General features: G+C 49.3%; 1 protein-coding gene across 1 annotated transcript in view; it reads right to left on the reverse strand.

The window, feature by feature from the left end:
• Pdia5 (protein disulfide isomerase family A member 5) overlaps window positions 1-18,513 on the reverse strand; it is an 88,520-nt gene that overhangs the window by 24,579 nt on the left and 45,428 nt on the right. The window contains exons 9-11 of the mRNA XM_050159791.1: window positions 10,627-10,718; window positions 10,471-10,542; window positions 2,967-3,103 (exon numbers count right to left, since the gene is read on the reverse strand). Coding sequence (XP_050015748.1) covers window positions 2,967-3,103; window positions 10,471-10,542; window positions 10,627-10,718 — 301 coding nt within the window. The remainder of the gene's footprint in view (window positions 1-2,966; window positions 3,104-10,470; window positions 10,543-10,626; window positions 10,719-18,513) is intronic.

Consider the following 18,513-nt stretch of genomic DNA (forward strand, 5'->3'; position numbering starts at 1 on the left):
TGCCACATGTGATGCTGAGCCATTTCCCGGGAACCTGAACAGATCCCATCCACCTGGCCAGTATTTGATTAAAGCTTGTTTCACATTTGGCTTTCAACTGGGGTAGTGGTCTTATTCTTGACTGGTGAGATTAACCATACAGTAAGCAGGGCCCACATGCCTCACCCTCTGGAAGCCCAGGACCACGTCCATAGGTACCCTGAGGAAGCTACAGGCACCAAACATGTGAGGTTCCTCTGCAACCTACAGTTGCCAGGAGCTCCTGCCTGGGTAGGCACAGGTCAGGAGGAAGGGTGAACACCTTCTCTCCCAGGCTGTTCAAAGGGAGACCAGGACAGGAACAATCACTGTCTTAGCACTCAGTGCATGGACAGAAAAGAACTCTGCAAAGAAAGCCAGGGGGTCTCACAGGGCTCAGCTGGGATAGCTGAACCTTCTTTCCCCAGTGTTCCTATATTACTCATCAATAAAACTGCCAAAAGTCATTAAAACCAGGTTTGTTTATTTTTCTAGCTTAAGCCCCACTCCTTCGGCCTATTGGGCTGTTTGAAGCATCTTAGGAAGAAGCTGGCTCTTTCGGCTGGTGAACTTCTTTACTCGGTTATAAACCTTGCAACTCTGAAAGTCAGCCTCGAGGCTCATCACCCGTTTTTTAGTCGCTGGTTACATCTAAGTATGCACTCTCCAGACAAGGCGGGCTGAGGATGCTCCCCCAGGTGGCCCCATCCTGTCCCGCTCTCCCTATCACGGGCAGAACAGCAATTCACCTGTTGACTGTCTCCCTAAAAAGAAAGGCAAGCTCGCTCTCTGATCCAGTAACCCTGCCCAGGAACCAAGTGAAGCGCAATCTGTAGCAGAGTCATGCTTTGCTATGGCGACAACTTCCAACTTCCCTTTCCTTAATCTTTGCGGGGGTGGGGTCTGCTTCTCAGTCGCTCTCTACATGGCCTGGGACTGACGCCCGAAACAGTAGGACTTTTAGGAGTCACCCTCTCTTGCTCTTCAGGCCTCCAGCTTCCAGACAGGGTTTGCAGAGCACTCTGGCTTTGAAGCACAAATCCAAGCTCCTAAGAGTGATCCACGTGGACCCCATCTTGAGCTCTGGCTCCCCTTGACACCATGAGACTTCAGCCCTCCCCAGGCTGAAAGGCACAGTTCCTGGCAAGGAAAGGGACCACTGCCATCTACGGGGACATTAGCGGGCAGTTCATCCAGAGGTAAACCGCATGCTGTTACTTGCACCCCTCACTCTGCAGTGATAAACACATGTGCCGGCCCACAGACAGACAGACAGACAGACAGACAGACAGACAGAAGGAGAACATGCTGGGGCATCTTCCAGCATCTGCCAGTATTCGCTTCTACAGCTGGGATGGGGATGCAAGCAGGGCGACTTCAGCTCTGAATCCAACATAATAACTACCTGCAAGACTTGCTTCCATCCACAACTCTGAGACAGACTAGGAAAGTGTATTGTAGCTTGGAGGTGGGTGGGGGTGGGTACGGTGCTGCTTGCAGCCCAGGCAGTCGGTGTCTCTAAGGTCTCACTAACCTTGGGAGACCCATTAACTAAGGACATCCCCTGTCTGCCCTGCCTGGAGAACACCACACCTCACAGGCCCTGTCATTAATCTTCTTTGCCTTGTTTTTGAGCTAAGTTCTCACTCTGTAGCCTAGGCTGGCCTCAAACTCAGTGGTTCTCCCATCCCCAGGGCTGGAATCACAGGTGTACCCATCTTGCTTTGTCCCTCTGACGCTGTCCTTAATCAGCAGGTCTTACTCCCAAGTCTAAAGGGTCTCTGGGGGGAAAATGTTCCTGAACTCTTTGTTTTCCAGAACTAGAAACAAAACCACAGGAAATGCTTTTCCTCTGGATTCCCAAGAATTTAGCACTTTTAAGAAAAAAAAAACAAAGTTAGGGAAATTCATAGTAGCAGCTCCCTAAGAGGGGTCAAGCTAGACCTTGCTCCCCCACGCCCCTCCCACTCCCATGCACTGGCCACCAGAGACAGAAAGTAGCACAGTGAACAATCTGTGACAATCTTATCTGCAACGCGGTGCTAATCACACCCACTCAGTGGCCCTGCGGGTTAGATGGAAGATGACCCTTCTGAAGCCACTCTGTCAGCAAGAGGACCTTGTGCTGACAGGATTAATCAGCGGTGCATCCTCCTCCTCCTCTGGGAGTGTCTCTATGGCTCTCCATCCTCTCTCCCTCTCACACACGCATTTGTCAAGTACGGAATTCCTGCCATTTTCTTTTCTTCTCTGTAATTTTTCACTCTAATCACTAAGCCAAACCGGTGGCAGGAGGCTATGAGAAGAGAGGACCTCACAAACGCATAGTTTATCCCAGGCCAGTTAGCTCATCCCCAACTGGGAGTGGCCAGCCCTTCCCAGCAGCCCCTGGCAGCTCTGCACAGGGCTGCCATCTTTTGCTCTCATGTGACATTGCTCTCCCTTCAAGGACAGCCCTCTCCTCCTGAAGCCACCTAATCAACCTTCTGTTCTCCAGGGTACAGAGAGGACACAGGCTCAGAAAGATGCTATCTGCCTTCCTGTCACTCCCTGTCACTCTTGAGAGCACCAGGGACTGTGATTCTCTGCAGTCATCTCGGGTTGAGATTGAATGCGGTGAAGTAGCAGGGTGGTACTCTAGCTGCTGGCCTCACTGCCTGCCCAGCTGCCGAGCAGGGGCAGGCCCTCTCCCCACATGGTTCCCACCCTCAGTAAGGAGGACCGGTACTGCCTTGCCAGAACCCAGTCTGACTCCTCAGCCCTTACTGGCTTGGAGGATGCTCAGGCCTGAGTTCTGCTGAGGGACACGTGCGGCCTGACCAGGACTTTTAAGCAGTTCCGATGGATCGGCACCATGCCCAGTTCCCATTATGTCCCCATCCAGAGAGTCCCAAGGTGGTGTCCTACTCTGAGGAAGGGGGAGGTAGGGGCAGCGGAGCTCCACTCACACGGGGCGTGGAACATGACGAGGACAGAGGAGTGCTCCTTCACAAACTGGTCAAAGTCTTCCTCGGTCAGGTGATAAACGGAGCCGCCCTCGTCTGCCCAGGGAGTCTCGGGGACCTGGGGCTGTGGCGGCTGTGGACTGGAAGACCAAAAACAGGCAGAGCTCAGAGAAAGCCCCGGGGCCTGAACAGCCCATGCAAAATCCAGCCCCCTGGACACATAGCGCCCACACCAAGGCCTTTTATAGACTGGAAACTGGCCCTAAGGAAGAGTCCTGGACTGCAAGGGACTGCCCTGCCCATCTCCACCTGCCCCTCAAAGTAGCAGAGAGGTACTTAGCTGACTCTAGTCAGTGCTACAACTTTCTAAGACAGCTCAGGAAATCTCACTTTTCCCAGCAACATGAGGGCTTGTTAGCCTTTTCAAGGCTTGCAAACTTCCAGCAAGCTGGCGAGGACCAAGAGCAATGGTGCAGAGTGCCCTCTGGGGAAGCTGGATGTCCTGCTCTCTGCCACCCACTGGCAGGGCATGGGAGGAAGAAGGTGTGAAGGGGGCAGGGGTGACCACTGAGCCTGAGGAAAACCAGGTTGGTAGTATACGTCCTGCCAGAATCTTCGACACTTTACTAATCCTTCCAGAGGCTAAGAACAGACATGGCTGCCGCCCAGAGCCCTCAACTACTCCATCACTCACCAGCTGCAAACCCCAGCGGCTGCCTCCTCCATGGAGAAGCACAGGCTGGTGACTGTAGGCCCTGGAGCTACATGAAGAGAAGGTTCCTAGCTACCCACTTCCTGCCCAGGAGGAGATGCCTGGTGACATAAGATCCCCGCTGCTCTACTGCCGAGCACCTTTGCCAAAACACCTTAACTGCAGCTTTGGAAAAATCCTTTGAATGACAAATGTGAAAGGGGCAACCACTGTTCCCCACCAGTAGGTGCTTCCAGCAGGGACTGGGCTGGAGACAACCATTCTTCCCCTCCTGCAAGTGCCTACAGCACTTACAGTTTATAGAGTTCAGGAAGTCGGGGCTGGAGAGGAGTGAAGCGGCTCACACAGCAGGACTTGCCGTCTCCCAACCCCACAGAAGCAAAGCTGGGTGGAGAGCCTATGAGCCCATGTTGGCTTTGTGGACTGAGCTGCCCTGGTGGCCTCAGTCTCACTGGTGTGGTGTTGCAGGGACCACAACAGTCGGAGAAACAGAAAGTGGCACCGCCTTTGGCCCCTGCTTACCAGTGTCAGGCTGTAACAGGCCTGACAGGACTGACGGTTTCTAAAGAAACCACACGTGTCTCTCAGTCTACCAGACTTGAACAATGCCCCAAAGAAACAAGAACTTCGCTGGAATCTCATGCTGGAAAGGAAAGGGTACCAGCTAGAGGGGGAACTGGTCTCCCCGAAAGAGATTTCACACAGTTCTACAATGGAGACTGAAGCTCATAATGATGGGTCAAAAGTGGGCAGGACTACACCTTAACCAGAACAGCTCTCTACTCAAACATCCGGATATCTCACATCAAGACCTCAAAGATGGACTTGGGGATTGCTGGATCCCTTTGTCCGTCTTCCCAATGGGATCCTGTTGAAAACAAATACCTCCCTTTCCTGCTTTCCACCGATTTATTCATTTTCGTTTTCTTCAAGACAGGGCTGTCCTGGAATTCGTTATGTAGACCAGGTTGGCCTCAAACTCAGAGCTCTACCTGCCTCTGCCTTCCAACTGCTGGGATTAAAGGCGTGAGCCGCTATAACCAGCTGCATTCCACTTTTGATAATGGCTCTTTAGTTGGCTTATTGAGGATGAGAGGTTGGACCTGATTTGGGACATAGGATGTGACCCCTATATTCTATAACAAGATGGTTCTGGTGACATATTCAAACTTTGAGGAATCACCAGCCAGACACGAGCTCAAATCTAGCTTCTTATATTTGGGCTCAAGCCACTAACCTTTCACACCATCAATCACATTAGAGAATTCATCTTCACAGTATATGTCTACTGCAGCTGGCTGTGGTAGCACACACCTTTAACCCCAGCAGAGGCAGGCAGATCGTTATGAATTTGAGGCCAGCCTGGTCTACACAGCAAGTTCCCGGCCAGCCAAGTTACCATAGTGAGATTCTATTTCAAAATAATAATGATGATAATGATGACAAGGCTAATTTTTAAAAGGTATCTCTAGCAGGTGATTTGCCATGCAGAGACCAGGGGTCAGTCAGCAGGCATCAGTAGGGACAGGCTGGGTACACCATGAACCATCTCTATTAGTGGGGGCTGAGCACTGAAGAACAATGCGTACTCTTTGCTCAGCAGCATGGAAAGACTTCTGGAGACGCACACAGCAATCTATAATTTACCAGCTCTTGTATAAGAAAGCAGATAAATGCTCTTGTTTGTGGCTGCTATGAAAAAAGAGTTTGCGACCATACAAGAAATAGGCTGAAGTTGATACCTCTAGGATGTGGCAGGCAGAACAGGAAGGGAGAAAAAGCAGAAGTAAGGCTTTTCAATGCATACTAAAGTACCTTAAATCGTTAAAAAATTATATGAATGTAGTCTATTAAAAATCAAAGTAAGCTGGGCAGTGGTGGAACATGCCTTTAATCCCAGCACTGGGGGGAAATGGGGGGTGGCAGAGGCAGGTGAATCTCGAGTTCAAGGTCAGCCTGGTCTACCGAGTGAGTTCCAGGACAGCCAGAGATACACAGAGAAACCCTGTCTTGAAAAACTAAACAACAAAAATCAAAGTAATTTTAAGAACTCAGCAAGAGCATCAACATAGATGCAAAAGCTAAGTCCTGGCAGAGTATTAAGAAGGAGCCCGAGAAGCTTCCAGTTTAGAGACTACCCTAAAACCACAATGAGGTTTTGGTCCCATTTCTTTTGAATGTATAATCCACCAAAATGAAAACAACCGGACAGACAAAGCGGGAGGAGAAGTCAGCACAATTTCAGGAGTAAGCAAAAAAAAAAAAAAAAAATCACCACGGCTACAGGAGCCACACCCTTGAAGCGGGTCGGTGACACTGCAAGCCCATGCCACAGACAACTGGGGGATTACCTTCTAGAGAGCGCTGCAGGAGGAACACAGCTATAGGAGCATGGGCTGAACGGAGCAAGCAGAAGGCTGTGCACAGAGCCCTGGACGGTTCTTCACTGCCACCCATGCAGCCAGCGCTCTGCAGACTGGGGCTCCCCTTGCCCTCCTATCTCTTGCACCCAACACACACCAGGCAACTAATGCAAGCTCACTGAGAAATGAGTGAAGAAACCTGGCTTAAGGACACAGAGGAGAGCAGATGTCTGTGGGTTCCAGGCCAGAGCCTGGTCGATTACACAGGGAGACCCTGTCTCAAAAACTAAGAATAAACAAGTGAAAATTTAAAATGGCATTTCAGACTGCTCGGAAAAGAGAACCCATGCTTTACTTTCTGTATCTATGAGGAGAACTAATGCCAACCAGTAGAAGCTCCAGAGAAGAAGCAAGCATGCTTAAGTCTACACTCAGCGGACAACAGAACCAGGACATAAAGGCACCTAGACCTTTGACCTTCGCCTTGACCGCAGGAGCCCAGGTAAGCAACTTCAACTTAAAGTTGAAGCTTAAGCAACTTCAACTTAAAATATCTGCTGGACAAATTATGGGAGCAGATGCAGACACCCACAGCCAAACGTTAGGTCAAGGACACCATGAGAAAACCCACAAAATAACTAACTTAGGTTCAAAGGGCCCACAGAGACTGAATCAACCATCAGCTAGGCCCTATGCACATATTGTTGTGTGGCTTGGTGTTCTGGAGGGGCTCCTAAGAGTGGGAGTGGGGGTGTCTCTGATTCTTTTGCCTGCTTTTGGGACCTTTTTCCCCTCCTACTGGGTTTCCCCATCCAGCCTTAATACAAGGCGAGGTGCCTACTCTTATTGCAACCTGACATGTCATGTTCGGTTGATATCCCTGGGAGACCTGTCCTTTTCTGAAGGAAAACAGAGGAAGAAGTGGAATTGGGAGGGAGGGAAGGACTGGGAGGAGAGGAGGATGGGAAACTGTGGTCGGGATGTAATGTGAGAGAAGAATTTAAAAATTAGACAATGGACCACTCGCTGGCCTTCTATGGCTACTTCTCAGGTTCTCACTGACAGGCACACAATGGGCAGGGGCTGCTCTGTAAATGTACAAGGATAAACCAGACATTCCTAGATAATCAGCCTAACTTGAACTCAAAAAGAAGCAAAGGGCTGGGGCGATAGTACAGTGGATATAAGTCCTTACCATGCAAGTATGAAGACCTGGGTCCAAATCCCCAGAGCCCATATTAAAAGGCAGGCATGGTCTCCTGTATCTAACCCCAGTACTGTGGAAGGCAGACACAGGAAGATCACCTAGGCTTGCTAGCTGCCAGCCTAGCTCTAGATGCAAGGGAATAAAGCAGAGAGTGATAGAGCAAGACACTCAACATCTCCTCTGGCCTCTGCATGGGTGCATGTCCACGTGAACCTGCACACTCTAACACGCACAGACAGACCACACACATACACCACACTCTTACAAATATACATGGCTAAAAAAAAAATCGAGGTAAAGGACGCTGTGGGTTATTGCTAGGGTGTGCTCACTGACTCTTCAGTACCCTTCCAGGTGCTCTGCAGGCTAGATGTAGTATCTGTCCTGGGCTCCAGGACTGGAAAGGTGGGAGAAAGACAGACAGAGAAAGGCAACCGGAGCAGCAGGGGGCAGGAACACTGGGCATCTCTGGTTCAGAGAGACAGGCAGAAGCAGGCAGTGAGGCCAAAACGGACTGCTGTTTACTCACCCCTCTACTTGTCTGTCACCCCAGTTCCGCAGAGGTGACAAGGCCCTTAGAATCTCAAGGGGGTACAGCTACTATAATGTTTGTCTGTTCCAGAGCCTGTGTGTGCTGAGACACCAGGACTGGGTTCTAGGAAGGGCAGGTTTTGTCGGGGGCTTTATACATCACTGGGAGAAACAGCCAGGATGGGACCACCCCAGTCCTCACACTTGGCTTACAGAGACCCCGAGAACAGCTCAGGGCCAGGGCAGTGCTAAGGCGAGGTCCTCTACTGCCCACTAAGATTGGAAAAAAACAGTAAAGACTTAAAATGCATGACGCAAGGAGAAACCACACACAGAGATGGGTGGGCGCGGTGGAAAATCTGGAAGGAAATTCACACGACTGTCTCTGGGTAAAAGGGTACAGAAGTGTTTTTCCTCATACTTTAAAAGGTTTTCTACAAGAAACATCTTACTTAAAAATCCATAAACTCAGAAAAATACTTAAAAATTTAAGGTAACTGACAACCCAGTGGCGTGGCTAACTACTGCTGGGGCATGAGGTCAGGCAGCTCACTGGACAGCCTGTAAGAGGTGAGACTTATCCATTCCCACTTTGATGGCGGGGGCGGGGGAGCACAGCAATGTGCCCCAACCCTGAGTGCTCATATCTGCCTAGAGTGTGGCTGCAGGGAGCCCAAGTTTTCCTTCTGGGCTCCTTCTCATCTTGGAGACTACAGATGTACTAGGCTGATGGCAGGGGCTCCTTCTGACTCGGAGGAGATGAGGAAAGAGGTGGGAAGACCTGGCATGCATGGCCAGGATAGTGTTCCTTAGAAGGCAGCCCTGGGCTTCAGCAGATCAGGTCGGAAGGGGAGAGGCAGGCTCCAGTGGAGACAGCCACCCATCACAAATCTCCACCAAGCAAACCCCATCCCCCGCCCCAGACAAAACCCTATCCTTCTAGAAAGAGATGAGGGTGTTCTGAAATGAGAAAGGGTTGGAGAAGGGGGAGGGAAGCAGGCAGATTTTATGCTCTGGTGACAAACGAGATTGCTGTTTGCTGAAACCTTTTCCCAAAGCGGACCGAGATATGTCAGACTGGAGGAGAGTACACGCTTATTATCAAATGAAAAAGGGAAACGGGAGTGAAGGCCCGGGTTAAGACGGTGAACACATGGTAATAGGGAACAGCCTTCCCAGGCAGGGCCTGAAAATGAGGTAGCCGATGGGGACAGAGATGTGGGAACGCATCCAAAAAAATACGCATCTCTATGCAAACACAGGTGGACTGGTGTTTTATCTCCTGGGCCCTCGGGAGTTAGGGAGACAGGGCATCAACATTCAGAAATCCATCAGTGTGTTCCTTAGAGTTTTGATTTTTTAATACAAAATCCATTCTTACCACAATTTCTGAAAAGTCACATCCTGAACCTCTCTATCTTTGGATAACTAATTCTTTAACCCTAGGGTTTGCACTTGGGGTCCCTAAAGTAAAGATGCCAATATATATTAATGAGCTGGCGACCGAGAAAAGGTGAGGCTGAGGGCCTATGCTGAGCTCTGAGTGGGACTCCAGGGGGCCTCCTGGGGAATGGGGTCAGCGGTCTCGCTACCTATCATCAGTTCTATAGTCTTGGGCAAGTTCCTCTGTCCCTCGACTTCTGTTAACATTAACTTGACCATGAAACAAGAATAAAAACATCTTCCCACCAGTGCTACTGTGAGTATTGGACGAGAAACTCTATCAGGTGCTTACAACGGTATTAGCCACAAAGCAGAAGGCCCCATCGGTAGCTCTTATTCCTCGATGTATGCACAAATGACCACACGTGAGAGTGGGGTGGGCACTGGGGAAGGGGTGGGCTGGGGGCTCCAGGAGAGAACACTGAGCTCTGTGAAGGCTCTGGCAAGGCTTAGGCTTAGCTTAGGAAGAGGAGAATGTTCAGTGGGAAGATGGACAAGACCACAGCAGTTGGCTTGGTTTGTGTTGGCTAAGATGAGGGATGGGGCCAGCAGAACTGTGGAATCTGATGTCCAGAGATCTTATCATATTATAAAGCAGGGACTGAAGGTTGTCATGGAGCGGGGTTGGGTGTGTGTATGTGTGTGTGTGTATGAGAGAGAGGGAGAGAGAGAGAGAGAGAGAGAGAGAGAGAGAGAGAGAGAGAGAGAGAGAGAGAGAGAGAGAGTCGAAGAATTAGGATGTTCCCGAATAGCTTCACAGCATCTAATACAGTGTTGTTTTTTTAAATAAGCACTCAAGTGACAGACCTATTTTCAGAGAGAGAGACCACTACAGAACTCTCTCAAACATGATATCCTGGGTGAGAAATACTTCCATCCATCATCGTCGGGTGTGTGTGGGGGGGTGTCAATCTGCATGGGAAGATTTCAGAAACCCCCTGACTAAGCCAAGAGAGTTGACAGGTTGGATAGCCTCTCCCCACCTCCATGCCATGAAGAAAGAGAGTGAGCAAACTCTAGACAGGTCCCGTCACCACAGGTCAACAGCTCAGCAAATCCTCATAGCTCCTGCAGCCCCTATCACAGAGCCGCACCGGGGGGGAGGGGGGGCAGCCACACAGGCAGTGTGATCGTATTTTCCCTCCCTTGCCCTTCTTTTCCAGCATAGCCCTGTGAGTGAGCAGCTGCCCTTAGCACAGCAGATGCCCCCCCAAACCCTGATGAACCCAGACACAAATGCCCCTGACTTACTTCTTCAGCCACTCCACGATGTCCTCAGCCGTGGCCCCATAGTTCTCATACTGGAACAGAAACCGCCCTTTCCTGTGAAATGACAAACTGGCTCAGCTAGGGACACCAATGCCATCGGAAAGGCATTGTACTCTGGAAGGGAATCAGGAGACTTACTCGAAATAGCAGATGGTGGGGTAGCCGCGCACATTGTACTCTTCCTTGATGGTTTCAAACTCTGAGGGGTAGATGTTCATCCCAGCCAGCACCTGAAAGGATGGAGAAGAGACGGGTCCACTATCTGCACCTACCCATGACTGGCCTGGCCGGGTGGACCACTGGAAGACGCTCGGGACAAAGTCTTGCTAGCTGGTGTGTAAACAAGGGGAACAAGGCTGTCTGAACCAGCCCAGAGAACAATAGAGAGCTTTGGGAAAGCCAGACATCTGAGTTCCAGGGCCGCCCTCCAAACAGCTGTTCCACAAGAAGGAGCATTTGGAACAAAAACAGGGTTCTGAGGGCTGAGCTTAAGAGAGCCAGGACCAAGGCCACAGCCACCAAAGCACACAATATGTTCAAGCAGGGCTCATCTTTCTAAGTGATGGGAACAGTGGTTGGACACACTGAGCATCTGTGTAAGGGCCTTGGGCACCTCATGTCCTGTCCTCAGGCTGCCCACTGAGGCTTGATACAGTCGTTTCACACTCCATGTCTCATGCGTCGCTAAGGAGACCATGGTTCTTACAGTGCATGAGAGATGAGATGTCCACAGGCTTGCTTAACCTCTCCCCACGCCTGACCTAACCATGGGACCCCTCTATTTCTTCCTGCTAGTGACCCCCAAACTCAGTCTGGTTTGACTACAATTAGAAAAGTCTGACAGCGTTCTAGTTCTGGGGCCTCCATGGTCCACACCCACGAACTGGAACGTGAATAGCTGTGTCGCTGCCATGTGGCTAAACCCTAAGAATGTGCTGTCTCCTGAGATGGGCCTTCCTACAGTGGGCCCTTTTCCCACGGGGCTGGATTAGGGGCTACAACTTCGAGTCTGTTCTCATGGGAGAATGTTGGAGGATGATCAGCACAGGAAGGCTGGCCATGCTCTCAGAGCAGAGTAACACAGAAGTGAAGGGGAGAACATAAGAGACAATACAGGAAGCTCAGCACTAGATTCTAACAGAGATGGACACGAGGAAAGAGAATAAGGAACACAGTGACTCTGGTGAGCAATGAACTGGATCACCTATGAGCTGTGTGGTCTTTGCAAAGTCCCCCTCCCTGAGGCTCCTTGTTTGGAAGGTGTAGGTGATGTGACTATTGCAGGTCTCTTAAGAGAATAGAATGAGGTCAAAGATTTTAAACCCAAACGGGTGCTCTGTGACCTCCGGGTCCTTCTTTCCTATAAGCCCCGATGGTCCTGATGTGTTGTCTGTGCCGTCAGCCCCTTCAGCCCAGAAGCACCTTTCCAATTGTTTTAAATACCTAGCACAGTGCCTGGCAAACAAAACGCATAACACAGGCTTGCTAAGCCAACAGGGTTTCCCCCATCCCATTTTAGGATGTTGTGAAGAATATGGGGGAATAAGCCTGAAACAGAACTGACTAGAAGGCCTGGAGCCCCCTACAAGACACGCTGCTCAGTCCCCATCGTGATTCAGTCTGTTCCAGTGGTATCTGTCTACCTGGAGGTTCCTTTCTCCGGGCTAATTGATCTCCCTCACGTCAGTGCACACACCCTCTTCCCTCATCACATCCCTTCTCTGCACTCCATCTTACAATCCTGCTGAATACAGGCGGAAATCCAATCTGTACTCAGCCCATATGGTCTCTGTCTCAATTCTAAATCCTTCTTTCTTACAAATCTCTTAATTGTACACCTGCTAGGACCCAGATTTTTTTTTCTGCTTTCTTTTCTTTTCTTTCTTTTTTTTAAGCAAGGAAGGAGACAGTCTAAGATTTCTGCACAGGAAGGAAATTGGCACGTCTGCTTCTCAGACACCTGGGTGTGTATCATCTTCCTCATCTTCCTCCCCCACTACTACCACCCGTAGAGTATGCACTCTGAGCTCCAAACAGACACCTGGACTGCCGTCCAACTCCCCACCTAGCAGATGCATTTCTTTTGACAAGGCTCAACAACCCCTCTTCTCCCTCAGTTTCCTCATCTGCAGCAACTCGTGTGCTTTGATGATTGAGGGACAACACAAGTAAAATCTGCTTAAACTCAAGATAAATTGGGTATTCTTATTAATACCACAAGGTTGATAATCTGCTCACATTTCTAAAGCATGTGTTGTCTTTGCTTCTGGTCCCTCACTTTGGGCATTCTGGTTCCCCTGCTGAAGATGCCTAGCCTATTCCCTACCATGTGGCAACCACTAAAGACTCATTCGTCTATTTAGGCAAAACCCAAAATCTCTCATCTCCAGAATAGCCTTTTCAAAACACCTACACTTGGGTGTTTCTGTAGCACTTCTGGGCCATTTGGGGGACAATGACTGGTTAATGAGAAGTATGATGTGTGTTTGTGAGTGTGCGCGTGTGAGTGTACGTTTTGAGACAGGGTTTTGTTATGTAGCTCTAACTGTCCTACAACTTTGTCCTGCAACCAGACTGGCCTTGCACTCAAAGATTCTCCTGCCTCTGACTCCCCAGGCCTGGGATTAAAGGTGTGTGCTCCTACATCCAGCGAGATATGTATTTTTTTTTGAACAACTTGTAGAAATGGATGCCCAACAGGCACTTCTTCACATTTAACCCTTGGCAGGAACGGTCATGGATGCTGCACAGTGGGGAGAGTTCATAAACTGCTGCTCCAAGCAGGGTCAGGCTTCCAAGACATTCAGGAAGGGAAATGAAACAAGGCCTACAGCAGGAGGAACATGTGTCCCCCCACGAGCCCCAACATGGAGAGTGTGTCTACTCCAGCTGGACTATGGAATACATAGAATTGGAGGAGAGAAGGCTACAAGCAAGTTAGCCAAAGTCACTTTGGAAAAGAGTTTAGTTGTCAATGCATTTGGGGCTCCATTCAGGTATGGTAGAAAACTACTGAGTTCAAAGAAAATATTACTATCCAGCAGTGTTTCATTAAAACACAGTCATTCCCTAGTATCCACTGGAATTGGGGAAAACACCAGGATACTGAAATCCTGGGATTCTCATCTCTTCTATGAAATGGGGTAGTATTTGCATATACCCTACAGAAACTGTCTCATATGCTCCAAATTACCTCACATTATCCCCAAACAGAAGATGATATAGACGCTAAATAGTTGTGATAGTTATGACTGAAGGGATAAACTCAGTCTGCACATGTTCAATATATATCTTAGATTCACTGTTGGCTAAATTCACAGATTCAGAGCTCTGGAAAACACAAGGTGTATGCACAGGATAGGGCAGGTTGTCAAGGGAGAGTTGTAGGTCAGGGAACAAGTGAGTAGTCTCCAACAAATACCTATGTGTGGATATAGACAAGGGGGTGAATGTAGACAAGATGGGGGATGGAGACAAGATGGCGGATGTAGACAAGATGGCAGATGTAGACAAAATGGCGGATGTAGACAAGACGGGGGATGTAGACAAGATGGGGAATGTAGACAAGGGGGTGAATGTAGATAAGATGGCGGATGTAGACAAGATGGGGGATGAAGACAAGATGGCAGATGTAGACAAGGTGGCAGATGTACATAAGATGGTGGATGTACACAAGGGGGTGAATGTGAAAAGAGGTATTTGCCAAGGTGCAGGACACATTGCTGAGGATCCAGGCAGCTCAGTAATGGGAGCTGAAGGAAGGATTTACTGAAGGAAGTCTACAGGTGAAGGGAACAGTAGGCCACATGGCAGGAAGCTGTTTTTAAATACTGCATTAATAATAAGAGAGGGAAATCTTGACTGTAATGTGCAAGCTATCAGATATGTGGTACTGGAGCTTAGGAAATGAGCTAGGGCAGAAGCAGGGGCACAGAGATCATGAAGGGGTGGACTATGGCAGGACAAAGAAAGCACAGTGCCAGGCATGTTCTGCACTACAGAGAGAATGCAGGCTTCAGAGGCACCTTCCCCTAGTGAACCTGATGATGGGACACAGAGGTAGTCAGGAGGTGGAGGGCATTACACCTACAAAGTGCACCATCACTTACACATTTGCGCCTCTCAACCCAGAGGACCAGCATCATAATCCCCATTTCATAGCTAGAGCAATGGAGGATCCAAGACTCAGCACCTCGCTGCTCAAAAACTCCAGGCTGGGCAGTGAGTGAGCGCCTGCACCAAGCCTGACCTTTACAAGTCTGTAAAGGTCATCAGGACCTTTTACCAGGACCATCACACTTCGTTTTACATCCATCTGTCCAATCGTGGCCGAAGATAATGAGAGACTGGCGATGCTCAAAGGCCCAGTGTAGATGGGGCCAGGGCGGGGAAGGCCAGCACATGGAGGCACAGCTCATTCTAATGCTGCTGACCCAAGGAGCAGCTTGGCTTGCGGACAAGTATGCCAATTAGCTAGCAGCAGAGAGGACAGATGCCCATGACTCACCACTGGCCAGTGTCAGTGCCAATGGGGCAGATTTGAGTTTGGAAAATGGCAAAGGCCACATATCCCTGGCCTGGCCTGACTTCCTGTATGACATCATCAGGTCAGACACCTCCCGCGCTCTGGAGCAGAAGACAACTTCTGATCCTTGCACAGGTACAGCCAGACCCCCCCCCCCAAAAAAAAAGGCCTCAAATCTCAAAGATGACAATGATGAAGAGGAGGCTGCTCTAGGCAAGCTGGGTTTTAGCAGAGGGGAGGGCAAGCTTCTGATGCGTGGGGAAAAGAGTCCACGTCAACCCTGCTGTGATCTATGTGCAAAGGCAGAAAGTAATCAACACCTCTGGGTTGTCCAGCCTTTCCGTCCTCTCCCTGGTTTCTGGGAAGGTACCAGTGCACACTGAGTCCCAGACCAGAAACCAGGGATCTATCGAAAGTACAGAACATTACAAAAGCCGCTTTCCTAAGAAACTAAAGTGGAAATGGAACGAAGCAAACCTCAAGCAAGGAAAAATGTGAGTTACAGACACAGACGCCCTGGGTGGAGGTAAACTCACACTTGGCCTTCACTGTGCTGTTTAATTCAAGGGCAAGCTTCCTGGCTTTTCTATAATGTCACTGGTGGAACCAGAAAGGGCAACTTTTAGATCTCCAGATTAGGCCCAGAAAGGAAGCGCAGGTTCTCTGAACACAAGTATGCTTCAGAGCCAACTTCATGAAACATCCTGGGATAAGCCCTTGGCCAAGGACAAAGTCCCTGCCCTACAAGCCTCCTTCTCACGGTGTTTCTGAGCTCAATAACTAATACTCTGGATTCCTATAGGAGGGGGGAATGCCATTCTAACCCAGGAGTGATACACTCCACGCTCCCCATCTGTCAACACATCTGTCAACACAGACCGGGTACCTTCTACACCCCTGCTAAAGAAACATCCTTGACTTGCATGCAGCAGCTGCTTCCAGGAAGGCCACAGATCATGAGTGCATGAAATTGTAAAGTGATAAGACACAGAAGCAAAGGTGGGTGGCCCTGTGTGAGGGCACAAACAGGTCCTGTGACAGGGTGGCAGTGTGGTAGGACTCTGGGGGACACTGAGGTAGCAGTGTGGCAATGAAGGAGAATGGCCCAGAAAGCGTATATGGCTGGGGCTGGCTGGGGTCATTTGTATTCTGATTTGAGGCTTGAGTTACTTGACAGTTCTATAGAGTTTGGAAGTCGAGCTGAGTAGTTTCAAAGTGTACACGGGCACAGGCAAGGAGAACGTGGAGGGTAATTAAGTCTTTTCTTCAGGCTAAATAATCTTAAAATATGGTTATCTTTTGAGGCCCCAAAAATGAGCAGTGAATGTCCCCAGAGTGATATATATGTACCTGAAGGGCAAACGTCTTCAGGCAAACTACTAAAAATTCACTGGTGAGAAGCAGGCAGGACCCTGGTGTTGCCCGAGAATGAGGTCAGCAGAGAAAACACTGGTTCCTGTAAGCCAACCTTGCAGTGGGCTATTCCCCGTCTACACGACAGCGCTTGTGTTGACTTTGAACTAATTCCCACTTAATTTGATCCATAAAGATTGTGATGCTGTTTCAAGGCTTCAGATCTCCCATAATGGGACGTGGGCCAGACTCAGTGAGATGGCTCCTGTGATACAGCCTTCTGTGAGTGGTGTATGGATTTTTCCACGCTCCTAAAAGCAGCAGATGCTTTTCTGTTGCCACCAAAAATGCTTCTGCTACTTATGGATAAGCGCAGAAATGGACAAACATACCAGAGACGCAGTCAAAGCAGGAACTCAACGAGACATCTGCTCACCCACGTTCACAGCCTCTTTCGTAACAGCCAAGAGCTAGAAGCAACTCAAATGTCCAGAGAGATAAATAGAGAAGTGGCAGGGGTGTGTGTGTGTACATGTGTGCATATTATACAGCTTTAAAAGAAAAAAACATTGTGTCACATGTTACAACATGAGTGTCCTTAGCATAGAGGACAACATGCTAAGCAAAATAAGCCAGTTACAAATCACAAATACTGTATGATCCCACTTTAATGAGGGATCTAACCTCAAAATCATGGAAAGGCATAGACCAAGGCTAGGGGCAGGGAGCAAAGCGGAAATTCACAGTGAGCTAGCTGACCTGGAGATCTGTTTCGCAACAATGTAAACATACTCAGATCTGTATGTTAATATGTAGCTGAGGTGGTAGGCATAACAAGTGTGCTCCTGACTCAGCCTAAGGAACCGACAGATCTATGGCAAAGAAGATGGCTCTCAACAGGGCAGAGGGCAGGCAGGCTGCAGGCAGCCCTCCAAGGTGGACCTCAGCCCAGCAGAGGGTAGGCAGGAGGCAGGTAGCCCTCCGAGGTAGACTCCAGCCCAGCTCCTCCTCTCTGAGTGTCTGCCTCAGTAATTGCTATACCATGCTGCTTGTTCTGGCTTCTCTAAAGAACTGTTTCCCCAGATGCAGAGATCTACAAGTAACTGTTGTAGGAAGTCCTACTGTATATATGTTGCTTTTATTGGTTAATGAATAAAGAATCTGCATTGGCCAGTGATAGGGCAGAGTAGAGCAAGGCTGGGGATGGGGAACTAAACTGAATGCTGGGAGAAAGAAGGTGGAGTCAAGAGACGCCATGGAGCCACCAGAGGAGAAAGATGTAAGCTGTCAGTTGGAACCTTGCGGGTAGGCCACAAACCTCGTGGTAAAATATAAAATAATAGAAATGGGTTAATTTAAAAGATAAGAATGAGCTAGAAATATGCATAAGCTAATAGACTAAGCAGTGTTGTAATTAATACAGTTTCTGTGTGATTATTTCGGTTCTGGGCAGCTGGGAACAAACAAACAGCCTCCATATAACAAGTAACCACTAGGCTGAGCTCCCAGAGTCTAGTCAAAGAGAGGGAGGAGCAATAATATGAGCAAAGGGGTCAAGACCATGGTGGGGAAATCCACAGGAACTAGCTCACCAATTCTGGACTGACAGCTACAGAACCTACATAGGACCAAACTAAACCCCCTGAATGTAGGAGACAGTGGGTGGACTGGGTAGTTTATGGGGCCACGGGCAGTACATCCAGGATCTATCCCTAGTACATGAACTGGCTTTTGGGAGTCCGTTTCCTATGGGAGAGATACCTTGATCAGCCTAGACACAGGGGGAGGGCCTCAACATAGGAGGTCACACCCTCTCTGAGGAGCAGATGGGGTGGTGGGAGCTGGATGAAGTGAGGGAAGAACTGGGATTGATACATAAAATAATAAAATAAAAATGCTTCCCTGATGGTTTCTCTTCATCGTGTCCCCTAAAAGTTGGTTTTCTGGAACCTACTGGCCTCCTCTCTACCTCCCTACATGTTTTTCCTTTCTTCTTTTGGGGGATTATATACAGTCTTGGTTCTATAGCTCTCCTGTCTAGGCCTGCTTGCTTCCCTCCCCACCCCCTAACACAGAGCCCAAAGAGGTGGGGCAAGCCTGATTTCGGGGAGCCTGCTCTGAGTTTCCAGTGTACCCCTAGTACCACC

This window comes from Alexandromys fortis, unplaced genomic scaffold (assembly GCF_014885135.2).
Source record: "Alexandromys fortis isolate MF-2015 unplaced genomic scaffold, M_Fortis_MF-2015_v1.1 scaffold_119, whole genome shotgun sequence".
In the NCBI taxonomy this organism is placed as follows: domain Eukaryota; kingdom Metazoa; phylum Chordata; class Mammalia; order Rodentia; family Cricetidae; genus Alexandromys; species Alexandromys fortis.